The sequence below is a fragment of the Octodon degus genome, unplaced genomic scaffold (genome assembly GCF_000260255.1).
Source record: "Octodon degus isolate 3935 unplaced genomic scaffold, OctDeg1.0 scaffold00050, whole genome shotgun sequence".
NCBI classification, from domain to species: domain Eukaryota; kingdom Metazoa; phylum Chordata; class Mammalia; order Rodentia; family Octodontidae; genus Octodon; species Octodon degus.
The window spans coordinates 2764930-2784007 of record NW_004524626.1 but is presented as its reverse complement, the minus strand read 5'-3'; the positions used below and the strand labels follow the sequence as shown (position 1 = coordinate 2784007).

The 19078-nt window shown below is 38.5% G+C and overlaps 1 protein-coding gene across 13 annotated transcripts in view; it reads left to right on the top strand.

Moving 5' to 3' along the window:
* The window catches only part of Ppp1r9a (protein phosphatase 1 regulatory subunit 9A), a 326880-nt gene that overhangs the window by 196149 nt on the left and 111653 nt on the right, over positions 1-19078 (top strand). For all 13 annotated transcript variants that reach the window (XM_004632621.2, XM_004632620.2, XM_023716825.1 and 10 more), the window contains exons 4-5: positions 4290-4410; positions 15034-15138. In XM_004632621.2, the coding sequence (XP_004632678.1) occupies positions 4290-4410; positions 15034-15138 (226 nt within the window). The remainder of the gene's footprint in view (positions 1-4289; positions 4411-15033; positions 15139-19078) is intronic.

The window sequence follows — 19078 nt, the reverse complement described above, 5'->3', positions numbered from 1 at the left end:
TAACTGTCCACTTAGCACACAGCAAAAAACACAAAGAACAGCTTGTTCACAACAGCTCAGGTGAGAACAAAAGAGGTGAAAATTATATGGGAAGCATAAAGCTGCATGAGTGAATAAGCTGTGAGAGGAACCATTTTTAAATATGTCTCATTAGTTACCTTCATTAAAAGACATTTTCTTTTGAAAGTATCAGAAGAAATGAAATGATGCTTACATTTTTCATACATTTAAGAATGTAAAAATCATTCTTAGTTCTTGCAAAAACAAGTGGCTTTGGGGCCGGTGAGACAGCTCAGGGGTTTAAAGTGCCAGCTTAGGCAAGCTTAGGCAAGCGCCAGGGACCAGGGTTTGATCCCAGGCACACATGCTGTGCCAGCCCCACCCCTAGGATGGGCTGAGCGGGCCACCAAAATAAACAAACACAAGTGGCTTTGTATAGCTAATAAATAAGAAGAGGCTTTACATAGCTAATAAATAAATAAATAATGGCTTTATATAACAAATAAATTAATGGAACAACCTAAATAGTTATCATAGCTTATCTGCTATATCCAGTCAATAAAATGTTACATAGCACTGAAAATTGATAAATCAGACTTTATGCATTTTAACTGTTATTTTTAAAAACATAATTGAAGCAAGAAAGAACAAGTCACAGAAGTCATTTGGTTACAATTTTATTTAAATAAATTTCAGAATTATAAAAATTGAACAGTATGTGCCAAGCATGGTAGTGCATACCTGTAACCTCAGCACCATGAGAGCCTGAGGCAGGAGGATTGGAGGCTTGAGTCCAGCCCAGGCAACCTAGTGAGTTTGCAAGATCATGTCTCAAAAGCAGACAGACAGCGCTGGGGAGACAGCTTGGCTGCATAAGCGCCTGCCTGGCAGGCGCAGGGTCCCAAGTTTGATCCCCAGTACCACATGCTGTGCGAGCCCCATGCTGGCCCTGGAGCCTGGCACGGTGGTGCACACCTGTGATCCCAGCACTGGGGAGGATGACACAGCAGGATCACTACGCGTCCAGACTGTGTAGGGAGACCCTGCATGAAATAAATAGTAATTGTTAAAAAAGCAGACAAAAACATTTACAAGTCTGCATTTTTACATTTAAATTTTTAATACATTTTATAAAATTTCCTTTTGCAATGCAACTTCGCTGGCGCTTCTGTTTGAGTGGCAACATGTGAATCAATCCTGTTGTTAGGAGTGTATACATAGGAGGATCAGGGTAGGCGAGGGCAGGGGACGGCTGGATCCTTGCCAGGGCTGCCGCATTAAGTAGTGGCCTCCAGCAGTCTGCTCTGGCTGGCGTGCGCTTGAGCTTGGCACACGTCCCGACTAGAGGAGAGGCGAGGTGGCCAGGAGCAGGCGCGTCTGCTTTCAGGTCAGTGCAGCTCTCCCTTGTCTCGCCTTTGTCATTGTCTTCTTCTTGTACATAGTCTGCACTAGAAATCAGGTGACTGTAGTTAGTATTGCTTTTCTCACAGCTGGTTTTCAGCCCAAGATATGTTAGTGATTGTCCAGCTAAAGCAATAAAAGGAGTCTTGGAATGAAGAAAAATAATTTTAGGATGTCCTGAGTCCAGGTAAGAAAAAGTAGATTAAAAACTAAGAAGTAATTTTCACATAGGGTTCTCGGCCATAGGAATTTAACAGCCTGACAGTGCGGAGAGTCCACATGTGAGTGGAGTCCTTCGTATGGATATAGAAAAGGTCTGCTTACAGCTCCAGGGTGGCTCGGCATGCGACAGTCCGTCATGAGGAAAAGCCCTGCAAGTATCATGAGTGTGAGCATGAAGTCAGGCTAAATACTGATCACCCTGAGGTTTCATATAGAAGAGAAACCCATGGCATTGTCAGGCTGGAGTGGTCTCCATGAGCATCTTTTAAATAGCACCAGAGGCGTACAGAAGGGTAAGATTAGATAGATGAAGTACTGGAAGAGCTGCAAGAACTCATTCAGACCTTGGGAATATTCTGTGAATGTGATGATTGCACTGAAATTTACCCTTTGCTAACCTTGATAAAAACAGGAGCATACGTGTAGGGTAGAAGAAACCCTGCACATGTAGCCAGTGTGGAAGAGCCTTCAGCACATGTCTAATCTGTGTACACACAAGAAAATGCATTCTGGGGAGAAATCCTAAAACTGTGCAGTGCAGTATCAGGAGAAAACCTTGATGAACTTCAGGGTACTTACGCTAGAGAAAGTGTCAGTGAGATACACACAAGAAAGCACATGTGTACAAACATTCCAAGTGTAATGAAGGAGAATGGCATTTAGTGATCTCGCATACATTGGTCAACACTAAGGTTTTCACACTGGAGAGATGTACCTGTGCATGGAAACACTATGCAGATGTCTTCAGAAGGGCTCCTATCAGAACACCTGTCAAGGGAGATTTCTTTAATAAGCTGGGCCTGGTGGCACATGCCTGTATTCCCAGCACACTAGAGATCAAGCTGAGAGGATCTCAAATTCAGGCATAGTGGGCAGCTTAGTAAGACACTGGCTTAAAATAAAAATGTTTTTAAAACAGGCTGAGTATGTAGTTCAGTATAAGAAGCTTTTCATCATATAACTGAGCAAAAAAATAATATTCTTGCCAGACATTATTTTTAACATCTAGAATAAAAGAGTATAATTGTGTTAGTTGTACTTGGAGAAAAGTTATTAATACTTAATGCAAACACTGGTGACAAGTAATGATCAGTGAGATAATCCATCTTCAAAGAAATGTTAATTGTGAATACTTTATGAAGTAAAGATTGTTGCTGAAAAGTCTTTTAAAGGCATGAAGCATGCCAAGGATATAGCTCAGTGGCAAGGCACCTGTCTGACAAGTGCAAGGTTCTGAATTCAATTCCCAGTATCCCCCTAAAAAGGCATGAAGCGTGCGGTTAGTTTTCCTATAGCCACTGTTGATACCATTAGTTTATCACTAATCATCTGTTTTTCTATGTAATTATCATTGATAAAGCAATGTTGATAAACAATAATTACAAAGACTTTGAGGTTATCAGAAAATAACCTTGAATACTAAACAAAAAGTGTAGTATATTTTACATTTATAGTGTTTCTGTAAGTTTTAGCCTATATATGTGTGTTCATAGTAGAGACAAATGGAAATAGGATTAATAAGTGAATTTTTAATAAACATTTGCAGTATTTCTCAGAGGGCCAATAAAATGAAAGCAAAGGTGAGTGCCTATCAATAGAGATGGTTTACTGAGTTATGGTAGCATTTCCCCTTTAAGTATTATACAGTCATTTGAAATGATTTAGAGTGACACCAGTTGATATTGGTCTTAATCCCTTTGCTTCAGAATACCCAACACCCACAACTTAGAAGAGTTTTCTTTTGGTTCATGGCTTACAGGGATTTTAGCTCATAATTACCTGGCTCCAAGGTACAACAGGGTGGTGGAAGGGCCTCAGTAGAAGAAAGCTGCTGTCCTTATAGCATCCACGATGTAGAACCAAGAGAAGAGCTGGAAAGGAAAAATAGCCTTCCAGGTCATTCCCACAGTGGTTCACCTCTTTTGCCAGGCTCCTCCTAAGAGCCAGTCATCTGTAACACTCCCAAGTACAGTCACCTCCCAGAGAGCCAACTTACGATCTCATCAGGATTGAATAGGACATCTAGATACAAACCACAACAATATCCATGAAGAATGTCAAAAAGTAAGCTGCAGAGAGTCAATATAATTTCATTGGTGCAAAGGAAAAAGAGCTGTATACATGCATATGTCTGTGTGCATGCAAATGTGTGTATGTATATATGTGTGTAATGTATCTATTGATTATGTGTATTTGTGTGGTAGCACAGAAGAAAATATTTCTAGATGCATACTACCATTAACATGAATGAATAAGAAAATTGCATCCATAAAGGAGAAATTCTAATAAAAATCACGTTTATTTAAAATTATGTATGTATGGGAATATGTACGTGGTTAAGACCTAAAATAATTGATAGGCTTATCTGGAGAGTCAGTGTTTTAAGGTAGATTGCCTATTCAATAACCAAATTACTGCCTTCTCTGGGACCACAGTGAATCACCAAAAATGATTTAAAAAAAAAAAAAAAACCTCTTTCACTCTTTCAGTAATGGGCTGCAGGTTGACCTTACTCTCCAGTATAGAAAAAATTCTGCAAAAGGCAGCACTCATGTCCTGTCCCAAAAGAATAACAAAATTAAAAGCAGCAAGTAGGACTTACCTGCTAATTAACTGACTAGAACCAATGTAAAACGTAGGGCTTTTTTATTTCTTTGTTTTCATAGACGAGGATGGTCTTGGTATAAGTATTATTGGAATGGGTGTTGGAGCGGATGCCGGACTCGAGAAGCTGGGAATATTTGTCAAGACAGTAACAGATGGCGGTGCTGCTCAGCGAGATGGCAGGTAAGGTGACTGGCTGTCTCTGGCTACTTAAAGTCATAGCGGACTTTCCTGGGAAATTTTTTCAATGGTATTTTTTTCTTTTCACTACTTTTAAAAACAGAATTATCAGAGTGGTTCTCAAATAAGGAAAATGTGAAAAACACTTGAATTTCTGGTTTCTGGATAGAACAGCTGTTTTAATATATATTAGCTGGGCTTATGTCTGTCTCTCTACCGCTTCACTCATCTATTCATGTAACGCAAAGTGAACACAACCACAGTGCATATATTTGAAGAGCTTGTACTGTGGAAATCAGAACATAATTTTACCTCAGAAATATGAAAGCAAATGGTAGTAGTTTTAGCACCTTTGCAAATGGCAGGTAATAGTTTACATTCCCCCTAGCAATGTGGAAGGGTTCCTTTCTTCCCTCACAGTCTTGCCAGCATTTGTTATTATTTGATGTCTTGATAATGGTCATTCTGGAATAACATAGAATTTTAGGTTGTTTTAGTTTGTAGTCATCCAGTGACTAGTGATGTTGCCCATTTCTTCATGTATTTATTGACTGTTTGTACTTCTTTTGTAAAATGTCTGTTCATTTCACTTGCCCAGGGTTTGATTGGCTCTTTTGTTTGCCTGAGTGTCTAATTTTTTTCTGTTCTCTATATATATTGTAGATATTAGTCATCTGTCTGAGGAATAGCTGGTTAAAAAAATCCATTTTATAGTTGCTGCATGTTTTAAATGAGACCTCCCAAATGTAAATAAAGCACACAAAAAATAGATAATAGGACATAGGGGGACAGATCTTTCCCACAAGGCAAGGGGACCAAGAGACAGGGAAAGGGTGTACTAATTCCATGCAGGGAATGTAAACATTATGTACTGCAAACATGTAATAATTAAAAAGTGAAACAAAATAGGTAAAAGAAATCTCTGCTTCTTTATTGATGATCATTCTAGAGATCAGCCTTTCTCAAATTGTGTTTTATCTGAAATCACAGGTTCTTGAGTGTATCTAAACGTATATAACTACAATAATTAGGAATAAAGTCTAGCAGTGCACTTACACATTCAAATTGGATAATTCTAATGTACAACAGAGCAGCAAGTAATCATTTTTTAATGTTTTAGATTTCAGGAGCTCCAAAACATTTTGAGTAATCATTGCACTATCTCCTGATGCGTTCCTCCTGATGAATTCCATTAAAATTGGAAGCAGAAAGTTAGCAGTAAAAATAGAGTAGTGCCTTGGTTCACAGACTCAGTTCTCTCCACAATTTTGGTTCCGAACCAAAACTGAACATGAACCGAGTCAAATTTCCTCATAAAGTCAACATTGAAACTAACCGTGGAGTTTGATTTGGTTCTTGTCCAACTTGGTTTAGGACCAGAATTGTGAAAAGAATCACCTTCATGAACCTGGTACTCCTGTAGAAGTAGGCCCTAAAGTGTGACTGCCAATTCCAAAGAATATCTTTTCATTTTTAAAGGAACATTGAATAGTAGTTCTGATTTTGTCTTACCAAGAAATTATAATGCCTGTTGTTAAGTAATTTGTGTGTTGGGACCCATAAAAGTACTGTTTCTTTTATAATCCTAAACACATATGCTGATAGGCATGGATTTTTTTGCAGAGTACCGATTTGATTTAGGTAAGTAAAAATATATGTCCTATGTTTTATCTTCCATGTATAAGGGCCACATTTTGTTCTGTTGTGTTGTGTTTACTTTTTGACACCGGGGACTAAAGCCAGGCACATGGTATGAAGCTACATCCCCAGGCCTTAAATTTTTTTTAAAGCTTTGCTGCAGGACCTTGCTAAGTAAGTTGCCCAGACTGGGCTTGACCTTGCAGTCCTACTACCTCCCCCTCGCAGGGAGCTAGGATTGCAGGCATCCGCCCCTGCCTGGTGTGGACCTTGCCTTAGTCAGTAGCCTTGCTTGTAGTCCTCTAGTGTGAGGTACAGTACCTGGTCCTGAGAAGGCCTGCAGCAGGCTGCTGAGTAAATGCTCGCTTGGTGGCATGTAGAGCACACTTAGAGAAAGTGGGAGATGAGTACTTTACGTTTCAAGTGTTTCTTCTTTTCAGAGTAGTTAAGGAAATAAGCTCTTTGCCCTTCCAGTAAGTTATGTAATGGTAGTGGTATTGCCAGTTAGTAATTTGTCTCCTTTCTTCCAAGTAAGCAAAGATTTATCTATAAAATTTTCTAATTTGGATTAATTTGGATGATAAATTTTAAAGGACATTTTCAAGGTGATGAAAACAATTTTTTTGCTTCTTTTTAATTCAACCATAAGTACCATCACAGTCTGTGTTGTGCTGCTTTCTTACTTAAAACTGGTAGTAAAAAGATACTGCTGATCAATCTAAATATATGAGCTCTTTGGGGGGGAAAGGGGGAAACAACAAAACCCTGAATGCATCAGTTAATCACTCTGGGCACACAAAATAGGTAAGACATTTTCGTCCCATAAGCGTGTAGCTAAATGATAGCAATAGACAGTTCTTTGCCCTGTTTATTGCAAGACCCAGCACTTAGGCTCACTGGCTTGTCCACAGAATTTTTTCATTTGTACCAATTCTTCTTTCTGATTTGCCAAGATACCAGGACTGGCTGCAAGTCGACTAATGCACACCACAAATTGGTCAGGGAGTACACAGCGTTCAGTATTCCACGCACTCCCAGCGCAGTGAAGGCAAATCTCCCTTGAGGAAAGAGGCAGTGATCTGATGGCCAGAGCCTTTTAAGGACAAGGGACAGGAGCTTGTGGATTCTGTATGTGATGGCTTGTGCTGTTTACGAACTTCCAAGTGCTCCTTAACTCTTGAATCTTTCTTTTAATAGCAAACAGATTTTCTCTTTCTTCTGTTCAGAAAACCAACTGGTATCTTTGTCTGACCCTTGTGGTACATGAAGATCACCAGGACAGCAAAGTCCCTGCACTTAACAGCAAATTTCTTAGAAGGCACCTTTTATTGTTGGTTTTCACAGCAGCTATACGGCCATGATGGAGGCGGGGTTTGGGCTCAGGTTTTATATGTTGTGTTACCAGTGACCACCTGGCTGTGGACACTCACTCTGCATGCAAGCTACCAAGCCAACTCCGAAAATAATTTTTTAAATCTTTTTTATGTATTTGGTACAGGGTCTCACTACGCAGCTCAGACTCGTAGTGATCCTCTTGTCTCATCCTCCTTAGCACTGGGATTATATGCCTGCACCACCATGCCTGGGTTGGGGGATGAAAATAATTTTTACAATATTAAAAGAATATTAAAATTTTATGAACCATTCCTCTTAAATGAGTTGGCCACAGTCCAAACTTAAAAAACAAACCGATTAAAAAACTACGAGGCAGAAAGTTTTACATTCATTACTTGAGTAGTTACTGGTGTTCCATGTTCCAAACAGAGACCCATTTATTTTTACCTCACTTTTTTTTTTTTTTTCCTGTATTTGGGACAGGGTCTACAGTGTCTCACTACACAGATCAGACTTGTAATGATTCTTCTGTTTTCAGCTTCCCAAGTGCTGGGATTACAGGCATACACCACCACACCCAGTTTCAATCCCAGTCTCAGCATGCCCTGGGGGGGCTGGGCCAGCACAGCATGCCGGGGATTGAACCCTGGTCCCTGCATCTGCCTAAGTGGGTGCTTTAGTCTGCTGAGCTATCTGGTCAGCCCTCTCACTTGTCTTTAAAATCAAATTTGTTTTCTATTAACTTATTTAGTGATTATTTTTCCCCTTAGTTTCATTGTTTGTACTGATACTAGATCTTTTCTTTGTTAGTCCCAGTACTTATTTCCTCTGTCCTTTTAAATGCTTACCTAGTATATCATTCCTACTGTTGTTATAGGAAGCGCTTATTAAATACTTCTATAAGTACATTAAGAAAGGCAACTTGATATGATTAACAGAATTTCTAGGATCATTAGGAGTTTTAATTCATCCCTTCCAGTTACCGACTGTGGAATGTTAAAAGCATGACTTAATTTTCACGTTGCCTACCTTACAGGGTTGTTATGAGCAGTAAATAAGCTTGTAAGAAGCGTTGCATGGATGCTGCTTGTGTGTGCTCCTGTTCTTGAACATAAAAGAGCAATCTTGACATTTAGGAAAGTATTATTTTGGAAGAATCACATGAAAAATTATTAAAAGAAATACAAAATTTTTACAAAATCATAAAGTTTTGGAGGTTGAAGATACTTCAAGCATTTTACCATCTGTACATTTTATTTTAATATGTGTAAGAGAATAGAGTGTGTGCCAGAAAATGAGAAAATGCATCTTTCATTTTCAGACCTGTGGCAACTTTAGTATCCTGTAAGTTTTCTATTGTTGCTAACTGGTGTGTTCATTTACACAATAGTTAAATATTTACTATTTCAAAGGTATCAGCATGTGAAAACTACAGAAATAATTGCTGTTTCTAATAAAGTTTTTTTAAAGTTAGGATATTTAGCCTACTGATGTAGAACACTATTTTATTAAGTAGTGTGAAGAGTATGATGCTACTCTTGTATGGATTATACTCTATAAATTTCTCTCTCAAAATCTCTAAAATTATATAAGCCAGAATGTTGGGTGGCTCTAATATGTGATGTTGTAAAATTTCAGCTAGTATGCAATATTAAGAGTTTCTAAAGTGACTAAATACATTATTCTTTTTATAGTTTCAAAGCCGTATTACTGGGCTGGGGAGATAGCTCAGCAATATAAGCCCCGGCTTGGCAAGTGTAAGGTCATGAGTTTGATCCCTAGAACCAAAGTAATGAAAATTAAAAAACCCATATAACTATAATAAGGTTGTTATCCTGGGGAGGTTACTGCCCTTCAGATTTCATTTTGTTTTTGTTTTTTTCTTTCTTCTTCTTCTGCCTCCTCCTTCTCTTCCTCCTCCTACCCACCCCCCCCCTTTTTTTTTCAGAAACAGGGCCTTGTGCTTGGCAGACAAGTGCTTTATTCTACTGAGCCATCTCCCCGGCCCCCACAGATTTCATTTGCTGATAAAATTAAAATTTCTCTATTAGGTGTATTCTATAGTTTCTTTTAGCTTTAGAGAGACAAGATTTTCTATTTTAGTTTTCTAACTTGTCTTAATTTCATAACTCTTACTTCAGTTTAATTTCAAATATAGTCACTTTCAGGAATGTTAAAAGCTGTGTTTGTATAATGTATTTTATAAAATGTGAATGTATACAAATATAGTTATACATATATTTCTTTTCTCTCTTCCTTTTTCCTTGCCCCCATGTAAGAAACTTTTGCATTATGGTTGTCCCCCCCACTTTGAAGTGGCTCATAAATTCTCACCACATTTTGAGTTATTTTAAAAATTTACTATAGAGGGGTTGAAGAGACAGCTCAGTGGTCTAAGTGCCTGCCTGGCAAGTGCGGGGACCTGGGTTTGATCCCCAGTACCACATACTGTGCTGGCCCTGCAATCCCAGGTGTGCTGCACTGGCTAACAAAAGTGGGCACGGTGGTGCATGCCTATAATCCCAGCATTGGGGAGGCTGAAACAGGAGGATCACAATGAGCCTGAGCTGTAACTTTGAGTGAGACCCTGCATCTAATAAATTCATTCATTCACTCACTAAAAATTTATCATGATACTTATCTTTTGAGTTAGCCTGCATGGTTAAAAAGCTCCAGATGTTCTTTATTCTTTCCTGCTGTGCTCTCCACTTTCCAATTTCTTTCCTCAAGATTCCACGTTTGTGCTTCTCATATATAGTCTTATCATGGGAAGTGCTCAGTAAGTATCTTTTAGCGGAGTGAATCCTTGTGAGTTTTCGCTTCGCTTGCTTGCTTGCTTTCTTTCTTTCTTTCTTTCTTTCTTTCTTTCTTTCTTTCTTTTTGAAGTAGGATCTCTTTCTCTTTCCTATATAATTCATATGGGCCTTGAGCTCACTATGTAGCTCAGGCTGCCCCTGAACTTGGAGCTGTCCTCCTGACTCAGCCCCTGGAGTGCCGGGATTGCAGGTGTACACCACGTGCCTGGTGAATCACTGTGGTTTAATCATTTTCAAAACATTTATTTGGGCTTAACATATTTTTTTGTTTCAGTTTTTGTTTCTAGAGTAGGTCACATGGAGTATAACTAGCAAGGATAAATAATGCTGTGCTCAAGAGGCAAATTCAAAATACACTCGATATGGATGGGGTCTTCTGTAATTAATTTTCAAGTTTTGCATTCATTTTAAAACAGTTTTATTGGAGGAGATACCAAACAGGAAATGAAGGTGACCATAAGGCAAAGGTTGAGGACCTTGTTCCTGACCTCTTTTGTGTAATACAACATGTGCAACAGATAGGGAGTCCTGTCCCCGTGCTTATTCCCCAACATCCTCACTCTCTGAGGACACAACTGTTCCCCCTGGGGACTCTCAAGCCCAGGGGAACCCTGTATAGAAATCACTGTTGTAATTGTGTCTGTCATAATCTCTTCATTGATGATTTCCTTTCTGTGTTCTTTTTTTCACTTTTCTAATCTAATACTTTGCCTAAGTCTCCCCCTCAGGAGTTGGAATATGGGTATTTGATATGTATTTTCATGTTTAAATTTTCACTAGCATTTTGGTGACAGTGTCTTTTAAGCAAAGTTTATTAATGTTGCTGCAGCTGTCTCCAAGCCAGTCATGCTTGCTTCCGTGTTGAACCGACCTGTGAAGTGGGGTTGGGTTTTCCTCTTCTCAGAACCATCATGTAAATGAATAGTTCTCCATTAGTGTTAGACAAACCCTAGAGTAGTCCAGCTTACATATTTTCATGAGCTTTACACACGGTGCTTCTGGTTGTTAAGTTTCAAGTTGAGGAATGTTAGCAATATCAAGCTGAGGGGGAATGGCAAAGGTGCTGTCCGTGCTGGCTGCCAGGAGCATGGGGAGATTCTTGAGGAGCTGGCTGGGAGGAGATGGCTGTGCACACACTAGTTAGTGGGTTCATTCGTATATGTTCCATTCTAGAAACCAGTGTATGAAGTGGCAGTGGGCCACTTCCTCTGCTCTTCTGGAAAGGTCTGGAAAGTCCAGCCTACCCTGGAGCTGATTAGGCTGTGTTCTCTGGAATGCAGACATGTCCTGTTTCCATCCCTGGGAATCCTTTTTTTTCCTGTGTTTTTTCGTTGTTTTCAGGATTTGAGAGCTACATCATTCGCACTCTCTGGGAGGGTGTATGAAAGTCATCCTCTCACAGGGTAGAAGCTCGTATAGCGAGTGCAAATGCCTCCTCTCCTCAGAGGAGCTCTGGAGTGGGGAAGGCTCCGCTGGCTCCCTGGACTAGACCTGAAGCAGACCTGGACTGTGCCTTTTCTGAAAATTCTTTTGCAGTCTCCTTTACCTTTCTTCCTTCTTGTGCCCATTTTCAGTTTAAACTTGTCTTTAGCTTAATCACACAGTCTACCTCTATAAAAAGATAAGTTGAAAAGCCTCTCAAGTAGCATACTCCAAAGGCTCCCTCCCTTTCTGTCCTTCAGAAAAAACAAAAGTGTTTTTTGTTTTTGTTTTTTATAGTGTACCAGATTTTAAAACTTTGCCCTAGTAATAGATGACCTTTAAGATGAGAAAAATCTTTTAAAAACAGACTTTCTTTTAATGAAAATAATAAATAATACTGAGTCTTCTTATTCCCTTATGCTGTCTGTACTCTGCCCAGATGAGAATTGTGTAAGGTCACCATTTTATTTATTTTTATATAATTATTTGATACAGGGTCTTGCTACACAGCTCAGACACGTAGTGATCCTGCTGTCTCAGTATCCCCAGTGCTGGGATTACAGGTGTTGCCCCCACGCCCAGTTTCGGTGGCTGGCTCCGCACCAGGCCGGCACAGTATGTGGTACTGGCAATTGAATTTGGGTCCTGGTGCTTGCCAGGCAGGCTCTTAGACTGCCAAGCTATCTCCCAGGCCCTTTTGAAACTTTAAAAAAATCTCTTTATTTTAGGGTCCCATTTTAAGTTGGGGTCTCTCTTCCTTACATTAGTCTTTGGTCTCTGAATACAAACAATAAGTGGAGCTGGACTTCTTTTGCCACTGTTTCTGTTGTAGGGACTGCTTTGTAGATTGCTTCTGTTCCTTCACCTGGCCATTACTAGTGCTTTTCTTTCCTTTGTGGAGATGTGAATTTGCACCTAGTACCTTGGGTCTTATGCCTGAAGATTTCCTGTAACGTTTGTCAGCATGACTGCTGGTGATCAGCAATTTTGCATTTGTTGTTTGCACCCTCACCTCACCCCTGATTTGAGGCACAAGTATGTGTGAACATAAAACTGTGTTTGCACAATACTATGTTTTCTTTTCTTTCTTTTTTTTTTTTTTTTGCGGAACCAGGGATTGAACTCAGACCCTTGCACTTGCCAGGGAAGCGCTTATTGTACTGAGTCATCTCCCTGGCCCCTCAATTCTGTGTGTTTTAATTTCCCATTTCTTACATTTTGAAGAAAATATTCTTTTAATTTTGGGTTATAGATTATGGATCCTCAAATCCAGAACATTTAGCTTGGTTATTTCGTTGTTGTACACATGTGCATGTTGAGTAATAAAGAACAGCTAATTGTAATGCTTCAGCCTAAAGAAGAACTTTCTAGATCATTTCCTTACCTACAGTGTAAAAATGTTAACATCAGTTGTCAAATTATCATGTGCAGTGGCATTTTACAGGTGTAAGGTTATAATGTCACGTGTCCATAGGTAAAAGTTTTGAAAAGTTAGAAAAATGTAAAGAAAAAAAGTGCTGCATACATCTAGGTTTAGTGTTAAGATTGTTTAGAGTTGACCACTGTTAAAATTCTGCTGGTGGGTTTAATGTTTCTCTATAAATATACCTTTATTTACTCAAAAAAGTGAAGAACTGTATAGACAGTTGACCCTTCACGTGTAAGGGATAAGTCCCAGGCCCTGGAGACCCTAGAGCATGACACCAAAGCCAGAACGATTCCTGGTATATTCCTGGATAGTGCTGTAGCTCGCAGCAAGTCACCAAATGTATACTTTTTTTCTTCCTACAAAATTAAAAATTTTGACTTTTTCATTTAAAGCAAGCATTTTATGATTTCTCTTCGGTGCTTTTGAACTGTCAGCACCCTTGCTCGAGCGCTTTGGGGCCATTATTACATGAAGTGAGAGTTGCTGAACAAAAGCACTGGAACGCCTTGACAGACTTACGCCTGAGAGGACTGCTGGGGCTGGTGGCAGGCAGCATGTGCGGTGTGCCTGAGAGAGACCGCAGGTGATCCATGTGCTGGAGAGCACGGTGCACTGCCGAGAATGGCATGTAACTTCAGAGTTACACTTTCCATGTGATACTTTGAGATAATGGTATGACCATGGGTAATAGAAGCAATGGAGAATGAAAATGTGAGTTAGCAAGTCTTAGTGTATAGTTTAGTTTCAGTACTTTCCCCCCTCATTAGGTATTGAACTCAGGACCATTGAATTGAGTCACACACCAACCGCCGTATTTTTTTCTTTTTCATTTTTCATTTTGAGATAGTGTTCATTTAATTGCTCAGGCAGGCCTTGAACTTGTGCTCCACGTCCTCAGCCTCCTGGACTGCTGGGAGAGGCATGTGGCACCTTGCTTACTGTGACAGCCTCATGCTCTGCTCTTTATAGTGTGGGTCTTATTTAATTCTACTAATGTCCCTCATTAAATTTGAAAGGTATACTTCATAATTTTCAAAAATACAATATATTCACATACTTCTTCTCTGTTTATTATTTTTCTTTCAGAAAATCAGGAGAAAACCTAAACACAGAAACACATATGGCAGTTATACATAGGAAACAGTGAAGGGAAAAGAGAAACAAAGAAGTGGGCTGAAAATTTTATTCAGTGTATTTTCAGTAGGTAAACTGTGACTCAAATAAGATCCAATAAAGTTGGGCATTGGGTATGTGAGCATTTATTAATTCCCTTCTACATGTTTTCATGTTTGAAATACTTCACTGTGATGAACAAAAATGTGACATGCAAAACAAATTTAGTGTTATTCACTAACTGAAGCATCATATGCATTATAATACATGCATAAAAACATGTCAATAAACTTCTGTATTTTTGTATAACCATACAGACACATGCATATGTACATACAGCCACATAGAGTATTGCATATTTGAAGTAGACATCTACAATAGGCAGAATTCTTGAGTCTTTTTCCTTCGGAAGATAAGTGAGACAAGGAACTAGGTATTAGGCTAAAAGGATATTTCTGGTAGATCGTTTATATTTTAATTAAGGGTAGAAAACAGAGTAATGTGTTATATGTTTGTATATATCCGTTTTTTTCATAGGGATATGGATGTGTGGTACAGTGAATCTAACTTGCATTACTTATTTCTGTCTGCCTTTCAAAGCAGTTTTTTTTTTTTAATGTGAGTACCATGAATCAATCTCAGAACCTCATGTTTGCCAGGCAGGCACTGTGCTACTGAGATGTATCCCCAGCCCTCAAAAAACAGTTTTAAAAACCATTAAACATTTGACAGACACCTGGAGCTTATTGTATGTAAAAGATTAATGTTGGAAGAGCTATGACTATCACTAATTAAATGTTTTATCAACCAACTTATCAGGAATATCCATGTATTATCAGATAAATTAACTGTGGATGATTTTTTTTTTCAAAGAATCCAGGTCAATGACCAGATCGTAGAGGTGGATGGAATCAGCCTGGTGGGCGTCACACAGAATTTTGCTGCGACAGTTTTGAGAAACACCAAGGGCAATGTCAGGTAAATATGTGGCTTTAGAGATACACAATTTGATCACTGTATGTTTTGTTGAATTTCGGTTTTCTCTACTTTTAACAGAAACGTAAGTATTATAATGAAAATTTTAATTGAATACTAAAAGCACTGAATCACAGTGGCTATTGAGCTATGTTAATGTGCCACGTTGCTGATTTGTGATGGTTGATACATAGTGTCTATGTAACTCAGCCTTCTATGTCCTAGGGTGTTGAGAACATGCCCTTATGCTCTAGGGTGTTCATGGTGTCAGCTTGAGATACTCAGGAGTTTAAGTGACTCAGTGGGGAGGCTGGGGCCTCACTTTTTAAGCATCACGATCCTGTGCAAGAGAAGGACACAGAGATGGCGTGAATGGTACATCCACCGGAGGGCGGCAGCCTGCTTACAGTGTAAGGGGCGACAAGAGGCTTGCTTTCCTCTCTGCTTCCCTGTTTTGGCTCTTGTTGCCCTTGCTGTCTTCTGCTGCCTTCAGCTGTTGCCCCTGGGCCACACCATCCTGCCCTGGAGCCAGCTGATTATAGACGGAAACCTTCCCTAACTGTGAGCTAGCTAAACCTTTCCTCCCTTAATTCTGGGTGTCAGGTGTTGTGTCTCAGCTAGGGGAGAAAAGTAACTGAGACCCTAATGTGTTACAAAGTACTGGTCAGACAGTGTTTCTGGTTGTAGTTTTAATAAATATTAATTTAGACCCTAAATCCTTTTAACAAAACCAATTATACAGTTATAAAACCAATTACACATATACGTAATGAGACACATTACAGTGTCATTTCAGTTCACAAGCTTAATTCTTTCTTTCCGTGATTCTGGTCACAAACCAAATTGGATGAGAACTGAGTCGAATTTTCTAATAATGTCAACATCGAACCTAATCATGTAATTTGATTTGATTCTCACTCAACTTGGTTTGAGACTAGAGTTGTGTGAAGAATTCAGTTCATGAACCAAAGTGCCACTGCATTTAGACAAACAGAATAGTTTGAGGCTAAGTATATTTTTAAAATCCACTTAACTGTTTTAATGAATTAGCTAGTATCACTCTCTGATGCACTGTACCTTACTACCTTAATTGGCCAGAAAATGGATAAAGAAGCAGCCCTGTGCCAACTCAGGTGAAGGTTTGAAATAAGTTTATTTGATAATAGTTTCCTTATAAAAATAGCATTACTTATGTCTTAATGCTTTGCCAAAATCTTGCAATAGAACATATTAAGGATATGTTTAGTATGTGTAATTATGAAAGTGGCATAGTGTCTCATCAGAGATTGAAATAACCAAACATTCTGAAAATATGCTTGTGTTAACATAAAGAGGGCAACATTAGAGTTTCATTGCAGCATATTTGATGACATGTAAGTAAAAATTCAAGATGTAGACTTTTTCAGTGGAAAAGCACTGTTTGATAGGAAAGATGGATTTAAGAAGTCAAGTAAATGACTTACACAGGCATTCTGTTGATTCTTGTAGGATTCTTCTTTGACCATTCACAATACTCAGAGAGTACAGGAAAAACCACTGATGCTCTTTGAAAGCTGTGTAGCAAGACTCCTAATTAAATACGATCAGCCTTTTCCAGATCACCCTGTGTTCTTGAGATGACACTTTCTCATGTCAGTATCACACTTGTTTTGGAGCTACTCATTAGAATTTAAGCTACATTGAAGCATAAAACAAGTAAGATACAAATTCAACTTATAAGAACAATTCTCAGAAGAATTTGTAGTGACATGAAATTACACCCATCCCTTTCTTTCACACCTGACTCTTGACCACATAATTTTGTGTTGGTATCAAAACTTGTGCCGATTGCAGATGGCTTCTTAACTGATCTCCCTGATTTCACTTATTCCCTCTTTCAGACGGTCTTAATCTTTCTCCTAATGGAAGAGCAGAATTATAGTTTTCAAACATGATGGGCTATCATAGGAAAGGGTTTGGCTTTTTCTTTCCCCCCAGTAGTAGAAAATTGACTGTGCAGGTAGTCGAAATAATCATGCATCTGTCGCATTCATCACTTCTTCAGAAGCCGTCAGTGGCCCTCCATTCTGTAGGAGTCTTACTTCTTGGCTGGTATTACGCATCTGTTGTCACGTGATGCTCTTAGTCTCACCTCTGTATTCACTTGATGCTTTGGGGTAGTCACATGGTGGCACCATGCTTCAAACGTGACTTGTAAATTAGACTTTTTTGTATCTTTCTGCTGTTTTCTTCTGTTTAAAGTGCTGCCTTTTATTTAGAATGCAGCCCTTCTGAAGCACCTGCTGCAGCCATTTTTCCTCTGGAGAGTTCCCTGTGGCGTCCTCATCCTCTGGCGGCCCCTTTCTCATACTGCTCCTTGTTTGTATACAGCTTTTCTCATCTTCAGGCTGTAGGTGCTCTGCTTTGGTCCTTAAAGGACATATACATTATTTCTCATTCATTTTGCAAAAATCTTAATGTAAACATGAAATTTAGCTTGTTTTACTCTTCCCAAATAAGGATTCCCTTGGATCCCTTTATCCAAGGATCTCAATTTATTGAAATTACTCAATCAAACGTCTAAATTAATGGAGTATAAGAAAACAGACTTCTTCAGTTTTAATTTTTTAAAAAAAATTTGAATCCTCTGAGTATATTATAAGATCTTGGTAAGATCCTAGTAAAAACAGTATTCAATAAATAAAATTGATAAACCTTTAGCCAGACTTATCAGAAGAGGTAAGAAATGGCTCAGATTCATGCATTGTGGAATGAAAGGGCTAAATCACTACAGATCCTTTGAAAATTCTGATCATCAATACCTCTTTGAAAATCTTTACCCTCCTAAAATGAAAAATACAGAATAAATGGGCAGATTAGGTATAAATTGCTAAAGCTGAATCAGGAAGTTATAAACGTACTGAATAACCCAAGATCAGTTAATGAAATAAAAAATGTAATTAAAAACTTACTAACAAAGCCCATATCCTAATTGGATATGAATTCTCAAAGAAATTTAGAGAAGATTTAATGTAAGTACTCCTCATACTCTTTAGTAAAATTGGAAGGGACACAAATCTTAACTGATTCCTGGAGGCAACTGTTACCCTGATAACAAAGCCAGAGAAATACCAAACCAAAAAGGAGAACTATGGGCCAGTCTCTTTAATAGACATGGATGCAGAAATCCTCAATAAAATACTAGCAAACAGTATTCAGCAAACCATCAAGAAAATTATATACCATGATGAAGTGGGATTCATCCTAGGAATGCAGAAATGGTTCAGCATACACAAATCAAAAAATGTAATATACCAAATCAGCAGAGCCAAAGACAAATATCACATAATCATCTCAGTAGATGTAGAAAAGGCTTTTGGCAAAGTCCAGCATCCATTCATGATAAAAAAAAAAAACCTCTACAGAAAATTGGAAGATAAGTGGTCTTAATCTCAATCTGATAAAAGCCATCTATGCAGACTAACAGCTAACATCATACTATTAGACAAAAACTGAAAACTTTCACTCTAAAATCAGGAACAAGAAAAAGATGTCCACTACCACTACTTCTATTCAATATAGTTCTTCTGACACTAGCTAGAGCAATTAGACAAAAAAAGTAATAAAAGGAATAAGGATAGGAAAGCAAAAGTTTAAATTATTATTATTTACAGATGATATAATACTCTACATAGAAGACCTGAAGAATTCAGCCAAAGCACTTATAGATTTGGTAAGCAAATTCATCAGTTTATCTAGATACAGAGTCAACACTCAAAAATCAGTAGCATTCCTGTACACAGACAGCAAACTCATTTAGAGTGAAATCAGGGTAACCACACCCTTCACAATAGCATCAAAAAAAAAAAAGAGAGAGAGAAAGGAAAGAAATACATAGAAATAAACCTAATGAAGGAAGTAAATGATCTATATGTTGAAAATTAAAGTACTCTGAAAAAGGAGA